Below are 19,453 nucleotides of genomic sequence, written 5' to 3' on the forward strand. Positions count from 1 at the left end.
GGAGCCCCGCCAGGCAGGGTCTCAGCAAGTGGTCCTCCAGGGGCCCTGGTCTCCTTCTGCCCCGGCTCCCTGGGTGACCTGCCTCCCTGCTTGTCTTCCAGGCCCCGCTTCCCTCCGGGCATATCCTCTCCTCTCCGTGATCACCCGACAGCCCACAGTCATCTCTCACCTGGTCCCCGCCACCCCGGGAATCGCCCCGACGCTGTCCCGCCACCCCGCTGCCGAGGCTGCCCCTGCCGAGGCCCCGGGCGGCGAGGCGCTAGGTAGCAGCGAGTCCGAGACGGAGCAGCTCACCCCGCGGCAGAAGAAACCCCGCCGGAGTCGCACCATCTTCACGGAGCTGCAGCTCATGGGCCTGGAGAAGAAATTCCAGAAGCAGAAGTACTTGTCCACCCCGGACAGGTGAGCACCCGGGGAGGGGCTGCCCGCAGCTCAGGGCCTTGAGAAGGGAGACTCCTTTTGCTCTTGCCATGGGACACCCGGGCACAAGGACCGTGACATGCAGGACACGGTGGCAGGGCCTGGTCCTTGGCCCACATCTTCTCAGCCTTGGTTGGACAGCAGCCAACCCATGTGAACGTAGCACAGTTGGTCCCCACAGGAACCGGCCTGGTGCCAAAGTTGTACTCCTCACTGTCTCTCCATATTTTAACTTAACTACTCCAATGTAAGCAGCGAGGGGAAGTTTAGTGGACGGTTGCCCAGACTCTCAGCTGGGGAGCAGGCGTAGCTTCTAAAGTCACTCACACCCAGGACCAGATGCAGTGGGACTAGATGGGGAGTTGGGACCCATGCTCTCAGCCTTCTCATAGTCCAGCTCCCACCTGGGCCGCCCGCTGCCTGGCTCCTGATGGCAGACTGGATTGATCGGGTTGAGGAGCTGTCAGATGTCCTGGTGTGTTGGATGGGTATGAAGTCAGAGGCACTAGGCTGAGACCAAAAAGGACCTGGATCAGATCCCTTTCTTTACACTGGAGATCCAGATGAGGGGGCTGGGACTCCTGCTTTACTCAGAGGCTTTCGCCTCAGCCCCTTGCTTTAACGTAGCATCTGAACCGCAAAATACCCAAGAGTGTGTGTCTTATCTTGTTCCTCAGACTCACTCTGGAGATGGCTGAGCTTACTTTTATTGGGAGTGTTTTCCAGGAGAAAAGGAAGGAAACGCCAAGGCGTCTCTCAAGCTCTGTAGGAGCTGTTGGATAAACATTTAAATGCAAATCTCTGACTAAAAGAGAATTTGTCGACTGAGTCAATTAGGTGAGCAGCCATTAGCTGTTTGCTGAGGGTCCTCTGTGCTGGGCACTGGGGAAGGGATTATGGGTCCAGGAAGTAGTAGACAAGAGTCCTGCTCTGGAGGAGATCTGGAGAGGAAGTGACTGCCACACTACAACCCAGTGAGCTGGACGCTGGCGCCAGGATGTGTGTGACCAAGGGCAGTAGAGGCACCGCGATGTCGCTGAGTGTGTCAGAGGGGTTAGGGAAGGCTTCTCAGAGGAGGCAACGTTGAAGAAGAGCTTTCACTGCAGGAGGGAGAGAAGCATGCTCGCTGGGCACGTTGAGGGAGCTGCACGTGGTCAGGACATCTCCAGCTTAAGGGGTGAATGGGGGTGTGGTGGGGGATGAGGCTGCAGAAGTGAGAAGAACCTCGTATGCCTAGCCAAAGGACGTGCACTTCACTGTTTAGGCCATCCATCCGCAGCCATTAAGAGCTGCAAGTGACTTGGCCAGATTTGCATTTCCAAATCCTCACATTGGTGTCACCCTACATCAGTGATGGCGCACCTTTTGAGCTCGGCGTGTCAGCATTTTGAAAAACCCTAACTTAACTCTGGTGCCGTGTCACATATAGAAATTTTTTGATATTTGCAACCATAGTAAAACAAAGACATATTTTTGATATTTATTTTATATATTTAAATGCCATTTAACAAAGAAAAATCAACCAAAAAATGAGTTTGCGTGTCACCTCTGACACGTGTGTCATAGGTTCGCCATCATTGTCCTACATGATTGATTAAAGAGGGAAGACCTGGGGCAGGAATACCAGGGGGTCTGGACAGTCACTGAAGACCTGAGTGAAGGTGGTCACGGTGGGAACAGAGAGGAGAGGAGCGGTTGGAGAACAATGTTGAAGGTGGAAGGGACAGAATAGACCTTGCCATGAGGAAGAGAAACAAGGTTGAGAATTCTGGGGTTCCCCACCAGGGAAACAGAGGCACCACGACCTGAAGTTGGAAGGCTGAGGACAGAGTGGGTTTTGCAGAGAAAAAGTGCTTTCTGGGACATGAGAATGGGGTGCCTTTGGGTGGACAGTGGAGACGGGTCTGTGTATTGGGGATCAATAGATGGGATCTCTAGGTACCAAAGGGCCATGTTCATGCCCCGCATGTAAGGAAGAGCCTCACATACCTGAGCCAGCCAGGTGGAGTGGGCACCATTTTTCATGAACTGCGGGGTGGTGTATTGAAAGGCCTTCAACGTGCACGGGTAACATGGTAGGCTTACCTTCTAGAATTCAGAGAATTTTGAAACAGAACTGTTAGTTCCCAGTCAACCTCCTGGGGCTTCCTGCTACCTGCCCAGGCGCCTCTCAGGTGACCGCCGCAGGACTGATGAACTTGCCTGGGGAGGAGGACACCACTTGGCTGGCATCGAAGCTGCCGCCTTAACCTGCCCTCTCAGCCGTTCCTCACCTCTGTACGTGACCAGGGCCATGAGCGCTGCCTCCTCCCACAGCTCTCTCCCTCATCCTCATTGTTTGTTTCTCCGGTTTCCTAGGTGACCCCATTTAAGCGACTATGCAGGGAAGTGAGAATTTGTAACGGTGGCAGGTAATGAGAGAAAGCTGATGACAGTGAAGTGTTTCTCTAGCCAGAGTGAGCCAAGGGTGCATTTTTCCCAAGTGAGCTAACACGTGTGCGAGCGCGGTGGCGGGGCTGTGAACTGAATCTTCCACTGACGAATGCACCTGGTGGCCTCCGGTGAACCGGCTCAGGGGGCGCAGTGGGAGCCCGGGGGGACCCGTCTCCAGGGAGGCCAGAGGTCCTGGGGCTGCCCCCTGCGTTCTTACTGAGATGCTGCTTGGGAAGGAGTGCCTCCTTCGTGGAGAGAGCTGAGTGCCGTTGGCGCTGGGAGGTGATGAGCTTCAGTCTGTAAATGGCTTTTAATAAGACTGTCAGCTTCCAGCAGCCCTTTTACCGGGACGACCAGATATATGTGAAGGCAGATTTAGGACCGGGTCTGAAGTCCTTTGAGGAAAGACTGCTTTTATTGTTGGAGATTTACTTATTTTATTTTCCTTATTTTTTGTTTGTTAATTCTCACCTGAGGATATCTTTCCCAGTGATTTTCAGAGAGGATTAAGGGAGGGAGAGAAGGAGGGAGGAAGGGAGGCCTGGCAGGGAGGGAGAGAGAGAAAGAGAGAGAGATCAATGTGAGAGAGACACATCCCTGACCAAGGCCAGGGATCAAGCCTGCAACCTAGGTACATGCCCTCTGGTGCACAGGCCGATGCTCTAACCACTGAACTCACCTGCCAGGCTATTATTGGAGATTTAAATTGTGTACTCTAGTCAAAGCAGGGGGCTGGGCAGCCTCACCTGGGCATGCCAAGAGTTGGCACCTGGAACCTTCCTTGCCTGCACCTACTGCTCTTCCTGAGGGTGAGATTTTGCTCGTTACCCCTCAGGTAGAGAAAGGTGCAGCTGAGAACTAACACGTGAGACTCCCCCTGGCTCAGGCTGTGGCTGTGTGAGATCATAGATCTTAGCTCCACAAATCACACTCCTCAGAAACCCAGTCTTCCAAAGCGGTGATCTCTGCTTACGCTGTCTCAAGGGTGCTCGGCCTCAGGTGCTGTCTTAGAGGCCCACACTGGCTCACCGACCCAGCCTGGAACCACAGGGCAGCGAATGTAGGCTCCCAAGGTGGTTCTTCCCACTGTTGCCCAGGTAGGCCTGGGGTTCTCAGCAACACAGGTCCACAGTTGCAGGCTTGAGGACTGAGCAGTGCAGCCTCATTCATATGCTCCCCTCCGCTGTCTGCTCCTCCTGGTGGTGGAGCGTCCCTGCACTTCCCTCACCGAAGCTGAGCAAGAGCTTCCCTTTGGCCCTGGCCGGTTTGGCTCAGTGGTTGGAGCATTGGCCTGCAGACTGAAGGGTCTCAGGTTCCATTCCGGTCAAGGGCACGTGCCTTGGTTGCAGGCTCGATCCCTGGTCCCAGGTCAGGGCGTGTGCAGGAGGCAACCAATCGGTGTGTCTCTCACATTGATGTTTCTCTGTCTGTCTCCCCCACTCCCTTCCACTCTCTAAAATTCAATGGGGAGTGAGGGGGGATATCCTCCCATGAGGATTAACAAAACAAAACAAAACAGAACTTCTCGTAGGTCTAACTTGCATGGAAAAATGGTGGTGGAGGTGAGCCCCAATACAGGAGGAGGCGTACAAGTCAGATGGAAATAAATTGGAATCCTGGATCCACCTCTTACTGTAGGATCATCTACCAGCAGTCAGCAAATTTTTTCTTTACAGGCCAGGGAGTACATATTTTAGGCTTTATGGGCCTGTGGTCTCTTTCACAATTACTCAACTCAGAGGTTGTAGCATGAAAGCAGCCACAGACAATATATGAACGAATGAGCATGTCTGTGTTCCAGTAAAACTTTATTCACAAAAACAGGCAGCTGTCAGGGTTTGGCCATGGTTTCAAAGAGGTTCTGAGCCTCAGATCTCTGTCTGTAAAATGGGAATAATTATACCTATTTCACAGTGTGGTGAAAGGAATAAGTGAGATAGCATATGTCAGGGGCTTAGCACATAGCCTGGGCACTGTGGTACCCAGGCAACGGTTGCTGTGTTGCTGGAAATGGCTCCAACTGCACATTTTCCAGGAATGGTTTTGACATTCAAGACTTTTCAGAAGGCTATGGAGAAATGCAGAACCATGGTTAGCAGTAGAATGGGAAGCAGGAGGGGCTGCAGATTTAATGTGTGTTTTTTTGGGGGGGGATCTGGCATTATGACAATTTAGGGAAGCTACAATGAGCCTATCAGAAAGTGTGCTGGAGCCACAGTTCTGGATTTAGAACGTGATAGGCACTTTTGTGGTTACGAAAGAAGCAGAAGACATACTCCGCTCTTGCAGTTGAATTAGGGAGGCAGCAATAACTGATGTGAAGCAATAAGAGACCAACTGAGAACCTGGAGCCACCTGGGTGGTGGCTGACCCAGGGGAGGGTGTAGGGGAGACATCCCGCATGAGCTGGGGGTATCCAGGAGGCTCACCTGCAGGAGGGGGGGTGGGGGGGACTTGAGCTGGATCTGGAATGATGAGTGGGATTCCAATTAGGAAAATACGACTTTGCCTTTGGATTCTGGGTCAGAATCTTCATTTTGTATAGAGTCAGAGTAAAGACTGTCAGGCTTTGCAGGAAAAGGACTTTGCCATGAAGACTCAGAAATTCTTTTCAGATCCCATGTAGATAGTCCTTGGGCACGGACATCCGTCTCTAGCTTCCCAGAGTTTCAAACGTCGGATTTTTGGAAGGAAAGCAAAGCTCTTTGAGGAAGAATTGGTTTAAGGGGGAAGGTCTGAATTTCGACAGCAGTACCTGGAACCAGTTACCAGGACCCCATCTCTACTGCCCTTTCTCTCCTTCCTCATCTTTCTTTTGTGCCTTTTGCCTTCTAGGTTGGACTTGGCCCAGTCTCTGGGACTCACTCAACTGCAGGTGAAGACCTGGTATCAGAATCGCAGGATGAAATGGAAGAAAATGGTAAGAAAGAAGAGAGTGAGTCCAACCACGAGCCCATCATGGCAGAACGAATCCTTCCCGCAGGGCTGGGAAGAAGGCAGGAAGGACCATGTGGTTTGGGCTCATGGGATTGGAAGGCCTTTTATGGTGCCGGCTGGGAGGCAGGCTGTGTGAGCAGAAGGGTAAGCCATTCCTCCTGACCTGGATTTCCTGATCAGAAGGATATTCTTTTCTAGTTTCCTTAGAAATAACAGAAAGTGAAAGCCCACAAGCTTCTCAGTTGCTAGATTTAACCCCACCTGCTAGCCTTTTCAAAGAACTTCCTTCCGCCTCCCACCAGCAGCCAAGAATAGACGTCAGGACTCTTTGTTTATAATGACATTTAGGGCACATCTGTTCTCATAGCTGTGTGTGCTCTAATGCAGTGATTCTCAAACTTCAGTGGGCACCAGAGTGACCTGGGTAGCAGGTGACAATGCAGAGCCCAGGCCCCTCCCAGGACTCTGATTCCCTGTCACAGGACGGGGTGGGAATGTGTGCTAACAAGCACTCAGGTTCCTCTGATGCAGGGGGTAGAATGACTGCCATTCCCTAATACTGATCTAGTGCCTGGCTAATGAGTCCGTCCATCTTTGTTTTTTATTTATTTTTTAGAATATATTTGTATTGATTTCAGAGAAGGGGGAGAGAAATAGAAACATCAATGATGAGAGAGGATTATGGATCAGCTGCCTCTTGCATGCCCCACACTGGGGATCAAGCCCACAACCCGGGCATGTGCCCTGACTGGGAATCGAACTGTGACCTCCTGGTTCATGGGCCACCGCTCAACCCCTGAGTCACGCTGACCAGGCCCATCTTTGTGTTTTAAAAGAACTTATTAGAGTAGATATCACTAAAAGAAAGAATAAACATCTGCATTTGAGGAACTCAATTTTCAGAGTAGTTTACCCCTCTTCTTTTTAGAGGCATGTTAAATCAAAGCTTTTCAAAGTAGTTGAGTGTTTCATTTCCAGTTTCGTAAACCACAAGGGACAAGGTCAGAGCCCAGAAGAAAGGGGCAGGGCCGGATGAGGGTGGGAAGAAGCTCCACTCTAGTCTTCAGAGACCAGGTACGGCAGGGCCTCTGACCTGGCCCTTTCTCTTCGCATGTGGACCAGGTCTGCCGGGATGATGTTCTAACCTCCTAACCCCGTGGTCGGCAAACTGCGGCTCGAGAGCCACATGCGGCTCTTTGGCCCTTTGAGTGTGGCTCTTCCTAAGCCTTAGGAGTACCCTAATTAAGTTAATAACAACGTACCTACCTATATAGTTTAAGTTTAAAAAATTTGGCTCTCAAAAGAAACTTCATTCGTTGTCCTGTTGATATTTGGCTCTGTTGACTAATGAGTTTGCCGACCACTGTCCTAACCCATCTGGTCACCAGCCATAGTTCCTGGTTGTCTTAAGGATGGGAATATGAAGTCTTTCACCTTTACCAAATAAGTAAGGATTTCCCACCCATCCCTCAACCTAGTTTTCAGTCGATATTTTTCAATAGGTGATAGATATTCAGATTTTCTCAATTTCGTATTTTTTTTGTCGAATATTACTTTTTCCTAAAAGTGTAGCTCTTGCCATGCCTGCTAACAATGAGAAAAATAAATAAATAAACTACAAATGAATATTCATGGAAAAAATAGGAAACGGCCAACAAGGTAGCATTTATTATATATCCTGAAAGGAACTCCTGGGCGAAGTTCATCATTTCCTCTGGGGGGTCCTGACCCTGCAAGGGATGGAAGGATTTTCGGCTGGCGGTGGCTTGGCTCACGAAGTGCTCTCTCAGAGTGAGGTGGCGATGCCAGGTGCATGTACAAACATAGATCGCATGATTCAATACCCATGCAGTTAGCGTCTCATGTGAACCATGCCGTGTCCTAGGCACTGGAGGAAGTACTGAAATAAAATATAACCCTTCGTGGAATTTATGATCTCGTTGGAGAATCAAGGTCCAGGAAGCAGTTGGGGATGACATTTTCATGAAGTCCTGGTTGTTTATTTAAAGGTGTGATACCCCATAAGAGTTCAGAAGAGAGGTGTTGGGGATAGCCGCAGGGAGACGTTGAAATTGAAGGATGAATGGGATTCAGTTGAATAGGTAGTTACTCTAAAATTTCTAGAATGCTAAGGCACCCCTGAGACGGATGGCGGGAACCTTTGGGGGATTATCTCTGGGCGAATCAGATTTGGGAGTCAGAAACTCTGTTCCCAGGCGTGCCCCTCCCTGGCAGATTTTGGGCAAGTCCCTTCGCTGCTTTCTGTGCAAGTTCCACCGCCCACCTCCTTCCCCGTCAATCACCGGCATGGAAATCAATGTCCCCGGAGTGGCAGAGGCATTGTTTAAATTGGTTATCAGCAATCTTTCATGAGTCAGATGATTAGGGAACCGACAGCCTGCCATCTCTGCCAGCACCGCCCAGTGCCCGTGGGACCACGCGTGTGCCCTGGCCTCTGACGTCACTTGTTTTTCACCAGCTGGTTCCTGATGGTTATCAGCGCCGTCTAGAACAAGATGGAAGGCACTTAGAGGACTTAACCTCAGAGAGCCTTCCACGGGCCAGCCATATTCAGGTCCCTTGAGGAAACACGTGCCGAGTTTTCAGTTAACTTCAGCAGCCATTCACTGAGCACAGGCAACAGAGGTGCCAAGATAAGACATGCACCCAACCCACTAAGAAATAAAATCAGAGCCCTGGCCGGTTTGGCGCAGTGGCTAGAGCATCAACCTGCGGACTGAAGGGTCCCAGGTTCAATTCCGGTCAAGGGCATGTACCTAGGTTGCAGGCTCAAATTGTGCTCTGGGAGGGGACCCCTAGATACAACCTCCCTCTCCCTGTCCCTGGTTGGGGTGCATGCGGGAGGCAACCAATTGATGTGTCTCTCTTACATTGATGTTTCTCTCTCTGTCTCTCCCCCTGCCTTCCACTCTCTAAAAAAAATCAATGGAAAAATATCCTCAGATGAGAATTAACAAAAATTTTTTTTAAATAAAATTAGAAAAGGTATTCAGTCGAGTCGGGGACACAGACCTGTAAGCTAGTAATTATACACAATGATCAGGGCAACAGCAGAAGGAATTACAGGATTCAGAGGTGTATAGGGAAGGGGGGGCATGGAAGAGGCGCCATCTAAGTTGGTGCTAGTGGATGGATAAAAAGGTGCCAAGTGAAGGTGGGAAGGGTGTCACAGGCAGAAGAAAGGGACAGGAGTATTGGGGGCACTCGAAGGACTTCGGAACGGCTGGGGCTGAAGCATGAGAGCGATTGTTCAGTCGCGGGTCTGAACTCTGACTCCCCCAGAACAGTGAGGCATTGTTGGGCTCCTGATTGCTTCATGCATTTTCCTGGTGAAATGCTTTCAAGGCTATCTCTTCAGGTACTGGGAAGGAAAGAAAAAGCTAATTGGGTAATAAAGATGTCTCAAGGCTAGTAACCTAATTGGAACTGGAAAAAGATTAGCACTTGATTCTCAGAGTTATTCGCACGGCTGCCAAGGGCAGTGCTGCCAAAACCAAGATTGCATCTCTGACGAGTTTTTACCGGTCAGCATTGGTAACCTGTAGCGGGTTGGGTAAACGCAATCTTGCACCCGAGATGGGACACTCTATTCCATCTCTGTCTGGCTTTCGTTCCAGTAGGACTCACAGGGTTTTGCAACAGGCGCAAGAGCGTCATCATCAGGGGTCTTTTTTGGCTCTGAAATATGATGCAAGCAGAAGTGTGCTCCGGGAGGGGGCCCGTGGATACAGCCTTCCTCTCCCAATCACAGAGGTGGGTGGGTTGCATCCTCATTGTTTACAGTGTAAGTCTGCAGATAATCAACAATCCCGTGAAACTGCTACCCGTGGCCATCTGTGTCTTAACCTCTGTGTACCTGTTTCCTCATCAGTAAAAGCCTAATATGTTCCTTAAAAGGTGAGCTAATCCTGGTAAAACTTAGAATAGTGCCTGCCGCATAGAGCATGACCAAGAAGTATTAACTGCTACTCTTCTTCTCATTATTATTATTTTTATTTTATTATTTTTCAAATCCTTATTGTTGAAAGTATTACATGTCCCCCTTTTTCCCCATTGACCTCTTCTAGCCTGCCCCCGCCCCCCACCCCCACCCCAAGCCTTCACCACCTTTATCAGTGTCCATGCGTTATGCATATATGCATACAAGTTCTTTGGTTGACATTATTATTATTATTTTAAATATCTTTTTATTGATGTCAGAGGTGAAGGGAGAGGGAGATAGAAACATCAATGATGAGAATCATTGATCGGCTGCCTCCTGCAAGGCCCTCACTGGGGTTCAAGCCCACAAGGCGGGCATGTGCCCTGACCAGGAATTAAGCCTCCTGGTTCATAGGTTGACACTCAACCACTGAGCCACACTGGCTAGGCTATTATTATTTTTTAAAAATTATTTACCTGTCCATGCAATTCACATCTCCAGAGAATCCAGACTTTGGGCGGCCAGAAGAGATAAGCCAGCTTCTGGGGGCTCTGGTTAAGCACAGCCCCGGGGGTTTGTGGTTTCTCCTTCCCCACACGCCAACCAGCTGCACCCTGCCAGCTCCTTAGCGTCAGGGCTCGTGATGTCGTGGAAAATCCCCCCTCCAAAAGGAGAAAGCCCGCTGAGCCGTGTCCTGGGAAGAGACTCCTGCTAGAGAATCCCAACTTGCTTCCCAGCTCTGTGGACACAGCCGTCAGTTACGTGGCTCTCCCTTGCCCATAGAGCTGCAGGCAAAAGGAGCACAGAGCTCTCCTGGTAATGAGCCTGTGGCCTGGGCTCTGCTGGGAGGTTGGCTAACTGCAGATAAATATTGGAAAGTCAGAAATCAGAGCGGCACATTTTCCGTATCCCTCGCACATTGAGCACAGTGACATCCTGGGAAGGGTGTTCCATTCAAATGGTCAAGGGTTTTGTGTTCAAATCTTGGCCCTGCCCTCAGCTTGCTCTCTGATGCTGATGAACCACCCCTGCCTGCTCAGCTCAGGTTCCTGTCTAAATAATGGGGGAGGTAGTCCCGTGGTCGGCAAACTGCGGCTCGCGAGCCACATGCGGCTCTTTGGCCCCTTGAGTGTGGCTCTTCCTAAGCCTTAGGAGTACCCTAATTAAGTTAATAACAATGTACCTACCTACATAGTTTAAGTTTAAAAAATTTGGCTCTCAAAAGAAATTTCAATCATTGTACTGTTGATATTTGGCTCTGTTGACTAATGAGTTTGCCGACCACTACGCTAGTCCAACTGCCTGCCCCCCACCTAAGCACCTTGGACAGGAAGCGAGGCCTTGTCCTGACGTCCTTAGCAATAGGACATTTGATCTCATGTTAGAGCCTAGGGCAGTGATGGCGAACCTTTTGAGCTCGGCGTGTCAGCATTTTGAAAAACCCTAACTTAACTCTGGTGCTGTGTCACATATAGAAATTTTTTTTATCTTTGCAACCATAGTAAAACAAAGACTTATATTTTTGATATTTATTTTGTATATTTAAATGCCACTTAAAGAAAAACCAACCAAAAAAATGAGTTCGTGTGTCACCTCTGACACGCGTGCCATAGAGGGATCTGTCACTGGGCATGACTACCAGAAGGAGATGGTGTTAGTTGTTTTTCCCAGCGACATGGGACCTTGTGTGCAATGGGTTGTCTGCCCACTCAGGGCCAAGGAGACTAAATGAGGCTCCAGGAATAATTGGGCAGTAGGAGTCCCGGGGGAAGGGCCACGGGGTGCAAGAGAAGGCGCAGCTCCTGGTGTGGGGCGGTGGTGAGATAATGGCGTGTCAGGTGTGCTGGGAGGCAGGGCCAGAGGTCGAGTATGGAAAGCAGCCAAGAGTGTAGGTATCTCCTAATTATTGCTGGCACTGAGTGTTTTATTCCACTTAGAAAATGGTGTGATTGTTTTGGGGTGTGTGTGTGTGTGTGTGTGTGTGTGTGTGTGTGTGTACGAAAACAGCCAGGTGGGTCAATCCAAGCGGCGTGGGTGGTGCTCTCTAATTGCTGGGCTGGACTTTCTTTTGCCAATGAGGTGGCTTTCTTAGACTTGCCCTTTTATAACAGGATTGCTACATGGGGCACCTTCGTTCTGTGTAACCTCTTTCATACCGAGTGGAGCTGCTTGCAACATGTAAATTCCATCTTGGCACATGCGGGCGCTTTCAACAGGCTGCGCTGAAATCAACATCAGATACTGACACTGACGTGAAAAAACAACACCAGGGGTGTCTTCTCCCCAAAAGTGGATTCTGTCGACATCGACGCCGTGTTAGAGGCGCCCTTCAAGTCTGTGTGTTTCGGCGGAAAGCACCGTGGCTGGGCGGATTCCCAGCTAAAAGGTGGTGTTTGTTGAGGACGTATGGTTTTCCTCATACCGCACACAGAAATGAACTCAAGATGACTCATAGACCTAAATGTGTCGGCTAAAACAATAAATCTCTTAGAAGAAAGTATGAGTAAATATTCATGACCTTGGGTTAGGCAAAACCTTCCTAGATATAACACCCAAAGCACAAATAACAAAAGAAAAAAGCAATTGGCCATCAGCAAAATTAAAATGTTTTGTGCTGTGAAGGACATCAAGGAAGGGAAAAGACAACCTGCAGATATTTACAAATCTTGTACCTGGTAAGAGGCTTGTATCCAGAATACATAAAGAACTCTTACGACTCAGTAATAAAAATTTAAAAACGGGCAAAGGATTTGAATAGACATCTCTCCAAAGAAGATAGACAATTGGCCCATGAAAAGATGCTCATCATCATTTGTCATCAAGGAAATGCAAATCAAAACAGAACGATAACCGCTTCACACCCACCGGATGGTTTTAATAGGAAAAAAAACCACCATAATAACAAGTGCTGGTGAGGACGTAGAGAAATAGAATCCTCATATGCTGCTGACTGGACTGTCACATGGTGCGGCTGCTTTGGAAAATAGCGTGGAAGTTCCTCAAAATGTTAAACATGGAGTCACCGTGTGAGCCAGCAATTTCACTTCTGAGTATAGACCCAAAAGATGTGAAAGCAGGGACTTGAACAGATATGTGCACATCCATGTTCATAGAGGCATTATTCACAATAGCCAGAAGGTGGAAACAACTCAAGTGTCGGTTAACTGATGAATGGGTAAACAGAATGTGGTATATCCATACAATGGGTATCATTTGGCCAGTAAAAGGAATGAAATACTGGTATGTGCTATAACATGGATGAACCTTGAAAACATTATGCTAAGAGAAAGAAGCCAGTCACAAAGGATGACATATTATATGATGCCATTCATATGAAATGTCCAGAATAGGCACATTTGTAGAGGCAAAAAACAGATTAGTGGTTACCTAGGGTTGGGGGGCAGAAGTTGGGGAGAAATGGAGAGTGGCTGCTCATGAGCATGGGGTTTCTTTTGGGGGTAATGACATGTTCTAAAATTGGATTCTGGTGATAGTTGCACATTTTTTGACTATACTAAAAATCACTAAATTGTACTCCAGAAATGGATGGTATGTGAATTATATCTCAATAAAGCCGTTCTTTAAAAGAGGGACTATTGTTTATCAAGTTACTACATTCATTCTTTTAAAAAAAAAACTCTTTATTAAGGTATTACATATGTGTCCTTATCCCCCCATTAACCCTCCATCCCCCCTCCCCCCCACATTCGTTCTTATAATTCAGCACCTGGGAGTACTCTCTGCTGTTTCAGGAAGTCAACAAATACTTAGTGACTGCATGGAGAGTTAGGCGGACGTTAGATGCTTGGGGTGCGAAAAGCAAGGAATTGATGCAGGATTTACCTTCAAAGAGCTTTTGTCCAAATGGGGAAGAGAAGAGTAAGCTAGGTGTGTAAGTAACAAAAATATACCCCACTCCTGATTATCTGTGCTAGCCCTTCTCACTAGCTGCCCAGGAAATCAGCAACTACTAGCATATATATACAAATATATATATTATTGATTTCAGAGAGGAAGGGAGAGGGAGAGAGAGCGATAGAAACATCAATGATGAGAGAGAATCGGCCCCCTATTGAGGATCGAGCCCAAAACCCAGGCAGGTGCCCTGACTGGGAACTGCCGGTGACCTCTTTGCTCATGGACCGATGCTCAACCACTGAGTCACACCAGGCCAGGCATGGATAGTTTTGCAGGTCAGTTTTTGTCTTTGATGACTTTCTCGGGCTAAATTATTAGAAATGGAATTTTCGTGTCAGAGTGTGCACATTGTAAAACTTGTGATTGATTTGAACTCTCAGACTGCCCTTTGGAAAGGTTGTACCAACCTATGTTGACCCTGGAGTGTGAGTGAGTATTTTCCTGCTTGCTACAAATAGTGTCTTTTTTTGTTTCACTTGTCAACTTCATTGCTACCCCATTAACATCTTAATCTTCATTTCTTTCCTCATTATTGAAGTTGGATTTTTTTATATGTCTGTGATCCTTTTATTTAATGCCAAAAAGTATGTGATACTGACTAAAAGCGCGTCGAGCATGTAAAGGATGAAGGTGTCTTTGTAGCCTGGAGGTGACAGGTTGAAGATAACTTCTCGCCAAACTCTGTCACTGCTGGGAGGGAACGACATAGATGCTTTTGAGTGTCAAGTGGAGGGAAGGCGTTCTTTCTTGCATCTAATGCCCACTTGTCTCCCTTCCAGGTCCTTAAAGGTGGCCAGGAAGCGCCCACCAAGCCCAAAGGCCGCCCCAAGAAGAACTCCATCCCCACCTCCGAAGAGATCGAAGCTGAAGAGAAGATGAACAGCCAGGCGCAGCGCCAGGAGTGCCCCACACCCTCGCAGGGACGGGAGGAGCCCAGTGACACCCAGGAACCTCAAGCCTGCCCTGTGCCCTTGGAGGTGGCTGAGCCACCAGGCCAGCCACAGGAGTTGCCAGTAGCCTCTTCGGAACCCCCGCCACCGTCAAGCTAAAATCAAACTCTTTGAGGGGCAGGGGACACTGGGAAGAAGGGGAAGAGAGAAGGCAGGAGAATAGGAGAGCAAAACTCCCCAAAGCCTGGTAAAGGGAGAAAGCCATCTACCTCCCTCCCTTTCTCCCTCCCTCCCTCCCACAGGTCTCCTTGGCATTTGGCATTTTCATCACAAGCATTTGAGAAGACTCACATGCCTTAGGCCTCTCTCTCTTCCTGAAAGGATGCTTTAGCCACAGGATGCCCTGCATAAAGGGAGACAGTGCCTTGGAATTGCCTGCCCCTGCTGAAGGCTGTGGCGCTGGGTGAGCACCCCACCTGGCACGGTCCCAGGGTGCGACTCAGCTCTCTCCTTGCCGGGCCTCTGGGCATCCAGTCAGCAAAGCAGAAAGATACAGCGGGCTGGGGCAGCTCGCTCAGGTCCCTTGCTGACTCAGCACTTATTTCTGTAGTTTTTAAAAGAGAATTTCAGGTTTTTTGGTTGTTGTGGAGGGGGGGGGGGCGTGGTTGAGGAGGGCGGGCTGGAAAGAGTCGGGGGAAGGGAGTTCTGCGTTATTCCCACTGTTTCTGAATAAAGTTTGTTTGTTTGAAGACACGTGTGCCTTGGAACCCCTGATGAGAGTGTCAGGTGCCTTGAGAACCGAGCAGCCTGGTTTTTTCTCGCTCCGTTAAGTTGCCATCCCTGGAAGCTGCAATGCGGACCTGTTGAGATAACTTTTATTTTTTAATGAAAAATAAATCTTTCAAAAGGGCCGGGTGCATTGGTTTCTTTGGCGGAGGGCGTGTGACTCTTCTTGACTATCTCATGGGAAGAGAGACCCAGAGGCAGAGCCCTGCTCCCTGGGCTGTGGTTTCTCAGCTAGAAAAGACCAGGCCAGGCCCATGGTGTCTCGGGCAGAGGGCAAAAGGCAGACCCACCAGTGCCCTTGGGTGAGGACGGGGCAGGTGGTGGGGGCTCCACTCACCCCCCTGCCACCGCCTTCTGCCAGCACAACTCCATTCTGAACAACTCCAGGCACTGAACATTCTGGGCTTCTACCTTCAAAACTGGTCCTACTTTTTCCGAAGAGATCATCAACGTATTTGCTTCAAAACTCAAGCTGTTGTAAGAAAAAGTCTTGCTGCCCTCCTGCCCCCTCTGCCCTGTGCCCGCCGTCCCCTCCAGGTAATCATGTCGATTGGTTTCTTGATTATCCTTCTGTACTCGGTGTACACTTGGGTGACGGGTTCTGCAACTTCTAACAGAAGAAGATTGGAGAAGGACTTGGCCAGATGGGCTCTGTGATTTCAAGTTTGAAATGATGTCCCTCTTTTCGGAAGCCCCGGAAAGAGGCGGGCTGCAGACATCCTAGAGAGAAGGCGGACTCCCGGCTGCCTGCCCTGCAGACTGGCCCAGAGGCTGGTCCCACAGGGGTTCACGGTCATCCTCCCCGGGTTCACTTGTGATGTCCTCCAGGGCAGAGCGCCTGTCATGTGCACTGTCCATGACTACTTACACGGTCGCTGCCCAGACGGGCTCAGGAAATAGCAACTGACTTGAACAACGGCTCCACTAGGAAGCAGGACCTGCTTCTAGTTCTGCAAAGCGAACCGTGGACGTGAGACAGGAATGATCGGCCGCCCGCTTCCCCCTGTCAGCGTGGACAGTGAGAACGTGACTGCTGTGTGACCTGGCGGAGGCCCTGCCTGCATTGCTTTCGCCATTGAGATCAACAAAGAGAAAGCAGTTTTTATCCTTGACTCTTGTGAATAGACAAAGGAGGGAAGAAGGCTTTGGCCTTGAGAACAGGTCTGTGCAGGCCACACCCAGCGTCTGTGCACGGGCTCTTGTGTGGTGTGTGCAGAAGCTTCTTTGCCTCCAGCCCACCCCACGTACAGGTTTATGACCTGCCTACCGGGTGGTGTCAGAATGGGCCAAAGAGGTTACAGCGGCCCAAGTCAGCACGTGGATCTGTGCCGACGGAGTCTCGCTCTTTGTTATGTCCTCTTCACCCCTCCTCCCGCCCCCAAGGGCCTTTCATGTGGATTCCGTTTTCCTACGATGGTGTTGGGTCTCTGGTCCTGGACTCTTCTGTTTTCCTTGTCTGAGGTGCTGGGCAGTGACCGTCCTTGCACCCATACATCTGCCCACACAGGGTCCCTGAGCCTGGGTCCCGCCACTGTTTCTGACTTCCAGCCCTGAGTCCTATCCTGTCACCTTGGTATTGTCTCCTGTCCCTAAGGGTTGAAAGGATTTCAGGGGAGGGGTCAAGACCTCAGATTACCTTTCTTTCTGTTTGGAAGTCCTGAGCCCAAGGGCAAGTGCACGTTACCAGCCTCAGGCCTGCCTCCTGCCTCAGCTCTGTAGAGCTGTGCTCTGTGACCCAGGGTGGGCCAGGCCCGGCCTTCCGAATGCCAGTGGGCACTGATTCGGTGCCAAGCCCTGTCCCCTCCTCTTGCCCTTTTGCACCCAGCACCCGCTGCACAGTATTCTATGCGTGTAGGTAGATAGGTTGTTCTGTGCAGAGTCTGAGCAGGACCATCCAATGACCCCTGTGCCCAGAAGTTCCCTCCTCACTTTCTCAGCTTCTTTCTGGGGTTTCCCAGTCACTTCAGAGGCAAGAGAGAGGGCGGAGCCAAATCTCTGTCGTCTGCAGACACCGTCTCGTCACCCATGGGCAGCAGTGCTGGGCCCGTTTCCCCAGGGGCCAGAGGGCAAGGGTGATGGAAGTCCATACGTGAAGGCCCCCATGGCCACGGGTCAGTTTGCCCCATTTTCCTAATTCCTTGTGGGAAAGGTACTGAAGAAGATGCCCTTGGATTCCCCCTCGAGGGGACCACAGGCCGTGTTGCGGCAGTCAGCTTGGGAGGAAGACAACGCCTATGGAGACATTTGTCTAAAACAAAGTAAAAGCCTGTCCGGGCCAAAGTCGTGTTTGGTAGCTGTGCCTTGGTGAGGTCGTTTGGCCTGGTTCATGAGGCGATGTCAGCAGGTGGCTGAGGGAGGTGTGTCCATCCTAGAGAATGGCTGAAGGGCAAAGGTGAAGGTCATAGCTGGAGTGAAATCTAAAACCTTGGGTTGGGCCGTAGCCAGAAGCATCCTTTCCTGTGGCGAGCCGGCACGGCCATGGCATACTCAGTCCCAGGTGCCTTATGTGCCACGCCAGCTCAGCCAGGTTCAGTGACCCTGAGAGGGGGTAGTGAAGGGTTAAGAAAAGACAGACAAGAGAATGAAAGCTGGGTCTCGGTGGGACGCTGTCCTCTCTGATGGAGAGCTAGCAACAGCGCCACGGACTACAAGCCGTGTCTTTATTTTATAGCAGATTCCACAAGGCAAAGTAAGGGCGTTGTCAAAATGTTTACAACACTCTCGTGGGTTTCGATCCTACTCAACTACATGCACCTGAACGCTATCAAGCCCACATCACTCAGGCACGTGGGACCACAGGTTTGGCCCATAGGTTCAAGCTTACAACTACAGCTGTTGGCTATAATAGTGCTGGGAGGGCTCTGACCTCCAAGCTGGGACTTGCACGTGGCAATGAGAGGACTGTGCCCTCTCATTAGTCCGAGGCTTGAACCTGTCCAAACACTTTCCACCTACAGAGAGGAGACTGGGAGAGACCTCAAACCACCGGGGCCAGAAGCTTCTGCCCTTAGAACACAGCCATAAGCGCTGCCAGCCACAGTTCAAGTCCACAGGTACTTACTTCCTCAACGCCTGTCCTGTGAGGAGCGCCGTGCTAGTGCTAATGGGGGGACGGGGGTGCAGCAATGTGTCGCCTTCTCCTCCTTCTCCTCCTTCTCCCTCTCCTCCTCCTCCTCCTCCTCCTAAGAATATTTTTCCCATTGAATTTTAGAGAGAGTGGAAGGAAGGGAGAGAAAAAGAGAGGAAGACATCGATGTGAGAGAGACACATTGATTGGTTGCCTTCTGCATGTACCCTGACCCAGGCCCAGGGATCGAGCCTGCAACCGAGGTACATGCCCTTGACCAGAATCGAATCCGAGACCCTTCAGTCCTCGGGCTGACGCTCTAATCACTGAGCCAAAACAGCCAGGGTGAGCTTGAATCTTCCTAGAGAACCTTCCACTTTAGTGAGTTTGGGGCGGGGGCAGGGGTTCAGCTAGGTTTTTGCGGAATTTCCACCTGCCCTCACCTGTGAGATGGCCTCTCTCCGGGCAGGGAAGGGCATTCGTGGGATGGACAACCCTCAGCATGTCCCCCCAGCTAAGGCCGCTAGGAGAGGGTTAATGTCTTAGGCCCCTGTGCACCTGGAAGGGTGATTAACACTGGAACAACAATCCACCTGAATATGCCTCTAATCCCAGGTTGTCACCCAAATCCTGGGTGGAGGTGGCTGGGGAGGGAGAGATCTGGTAATGCCATTGGTAATCTGGGTGTGGATCCTGAGGGGAGGTGTGGGCACCAGCCTGGTTTTGCTTCTTTGCGTTCTGTGCTTGCCTCCCAGCGGGCAGTGGCAGCCAAGACCTTCCCTGCCTCTTCTCCCACCGCCTGCCCTTTCAGACCCACCCTCTGGCTGCCCTGGGGTCGGCCTCTGGCAAACCCAGGTCAGCAGCGGCCAGGAGGGGCCGGGGCTGTGGTAAATCACTGTGACAGGCGCCTTTCATACCTGACCTCTCGTTCCCAAACCTCTTCCCTTCTGTTTATTTTTGTTGCAGATTTATTAGACACACGGTTAAGTGCCCATTTAGCTCTGCAAACTGTCAGCTCGCCCGCTCTATGAATAAGGCCATTCACTGACAAAAGCCCTT

General features: G+C 50.3%; 1 protein-coding gene across 1 annotated transcript in view; it reads left to right on the top strand.

Annotated features, from left to right (window-relative positions):
• The window catches only part of BARX2 (BARX homeobox 2), a 57,448-nt gene extending 42,160 nt beyond the window's left edge, over positions 1-15,288 (top strand). Inside the window, exons 2-4 of the mRNA XM_081114042.1 lie at positions 102-402; positions 5,689-5,773; positions 14,431-15,288. Coding sequence (XP_080970168.1) covers positions 102-402; positions 5,689-5,773; positions 14,431-14,700 — 656 coding nt within the window. The 3' untranslated portion in view covers positions 14,701-15,288. The remainder of the gene's footprint in view (positions 1-101; positions 403-5,688; positions 5,774-14,430) is intronic.
• Positions 15,289-19,453: the final 4,165 nt, after the last annotated feature.

Source organism: Myotis nattereri (genome assembly GCF_964212035.1).
Source record: "Myotis nattereri genome assembly, chromosome: 19".
Taxonomy (NCBI): Eukaryota; Metazoa; Chordata; class Mammalia; order Chiroptera; family Vespertilionidae; genus Myotis; species Myotis nattereri.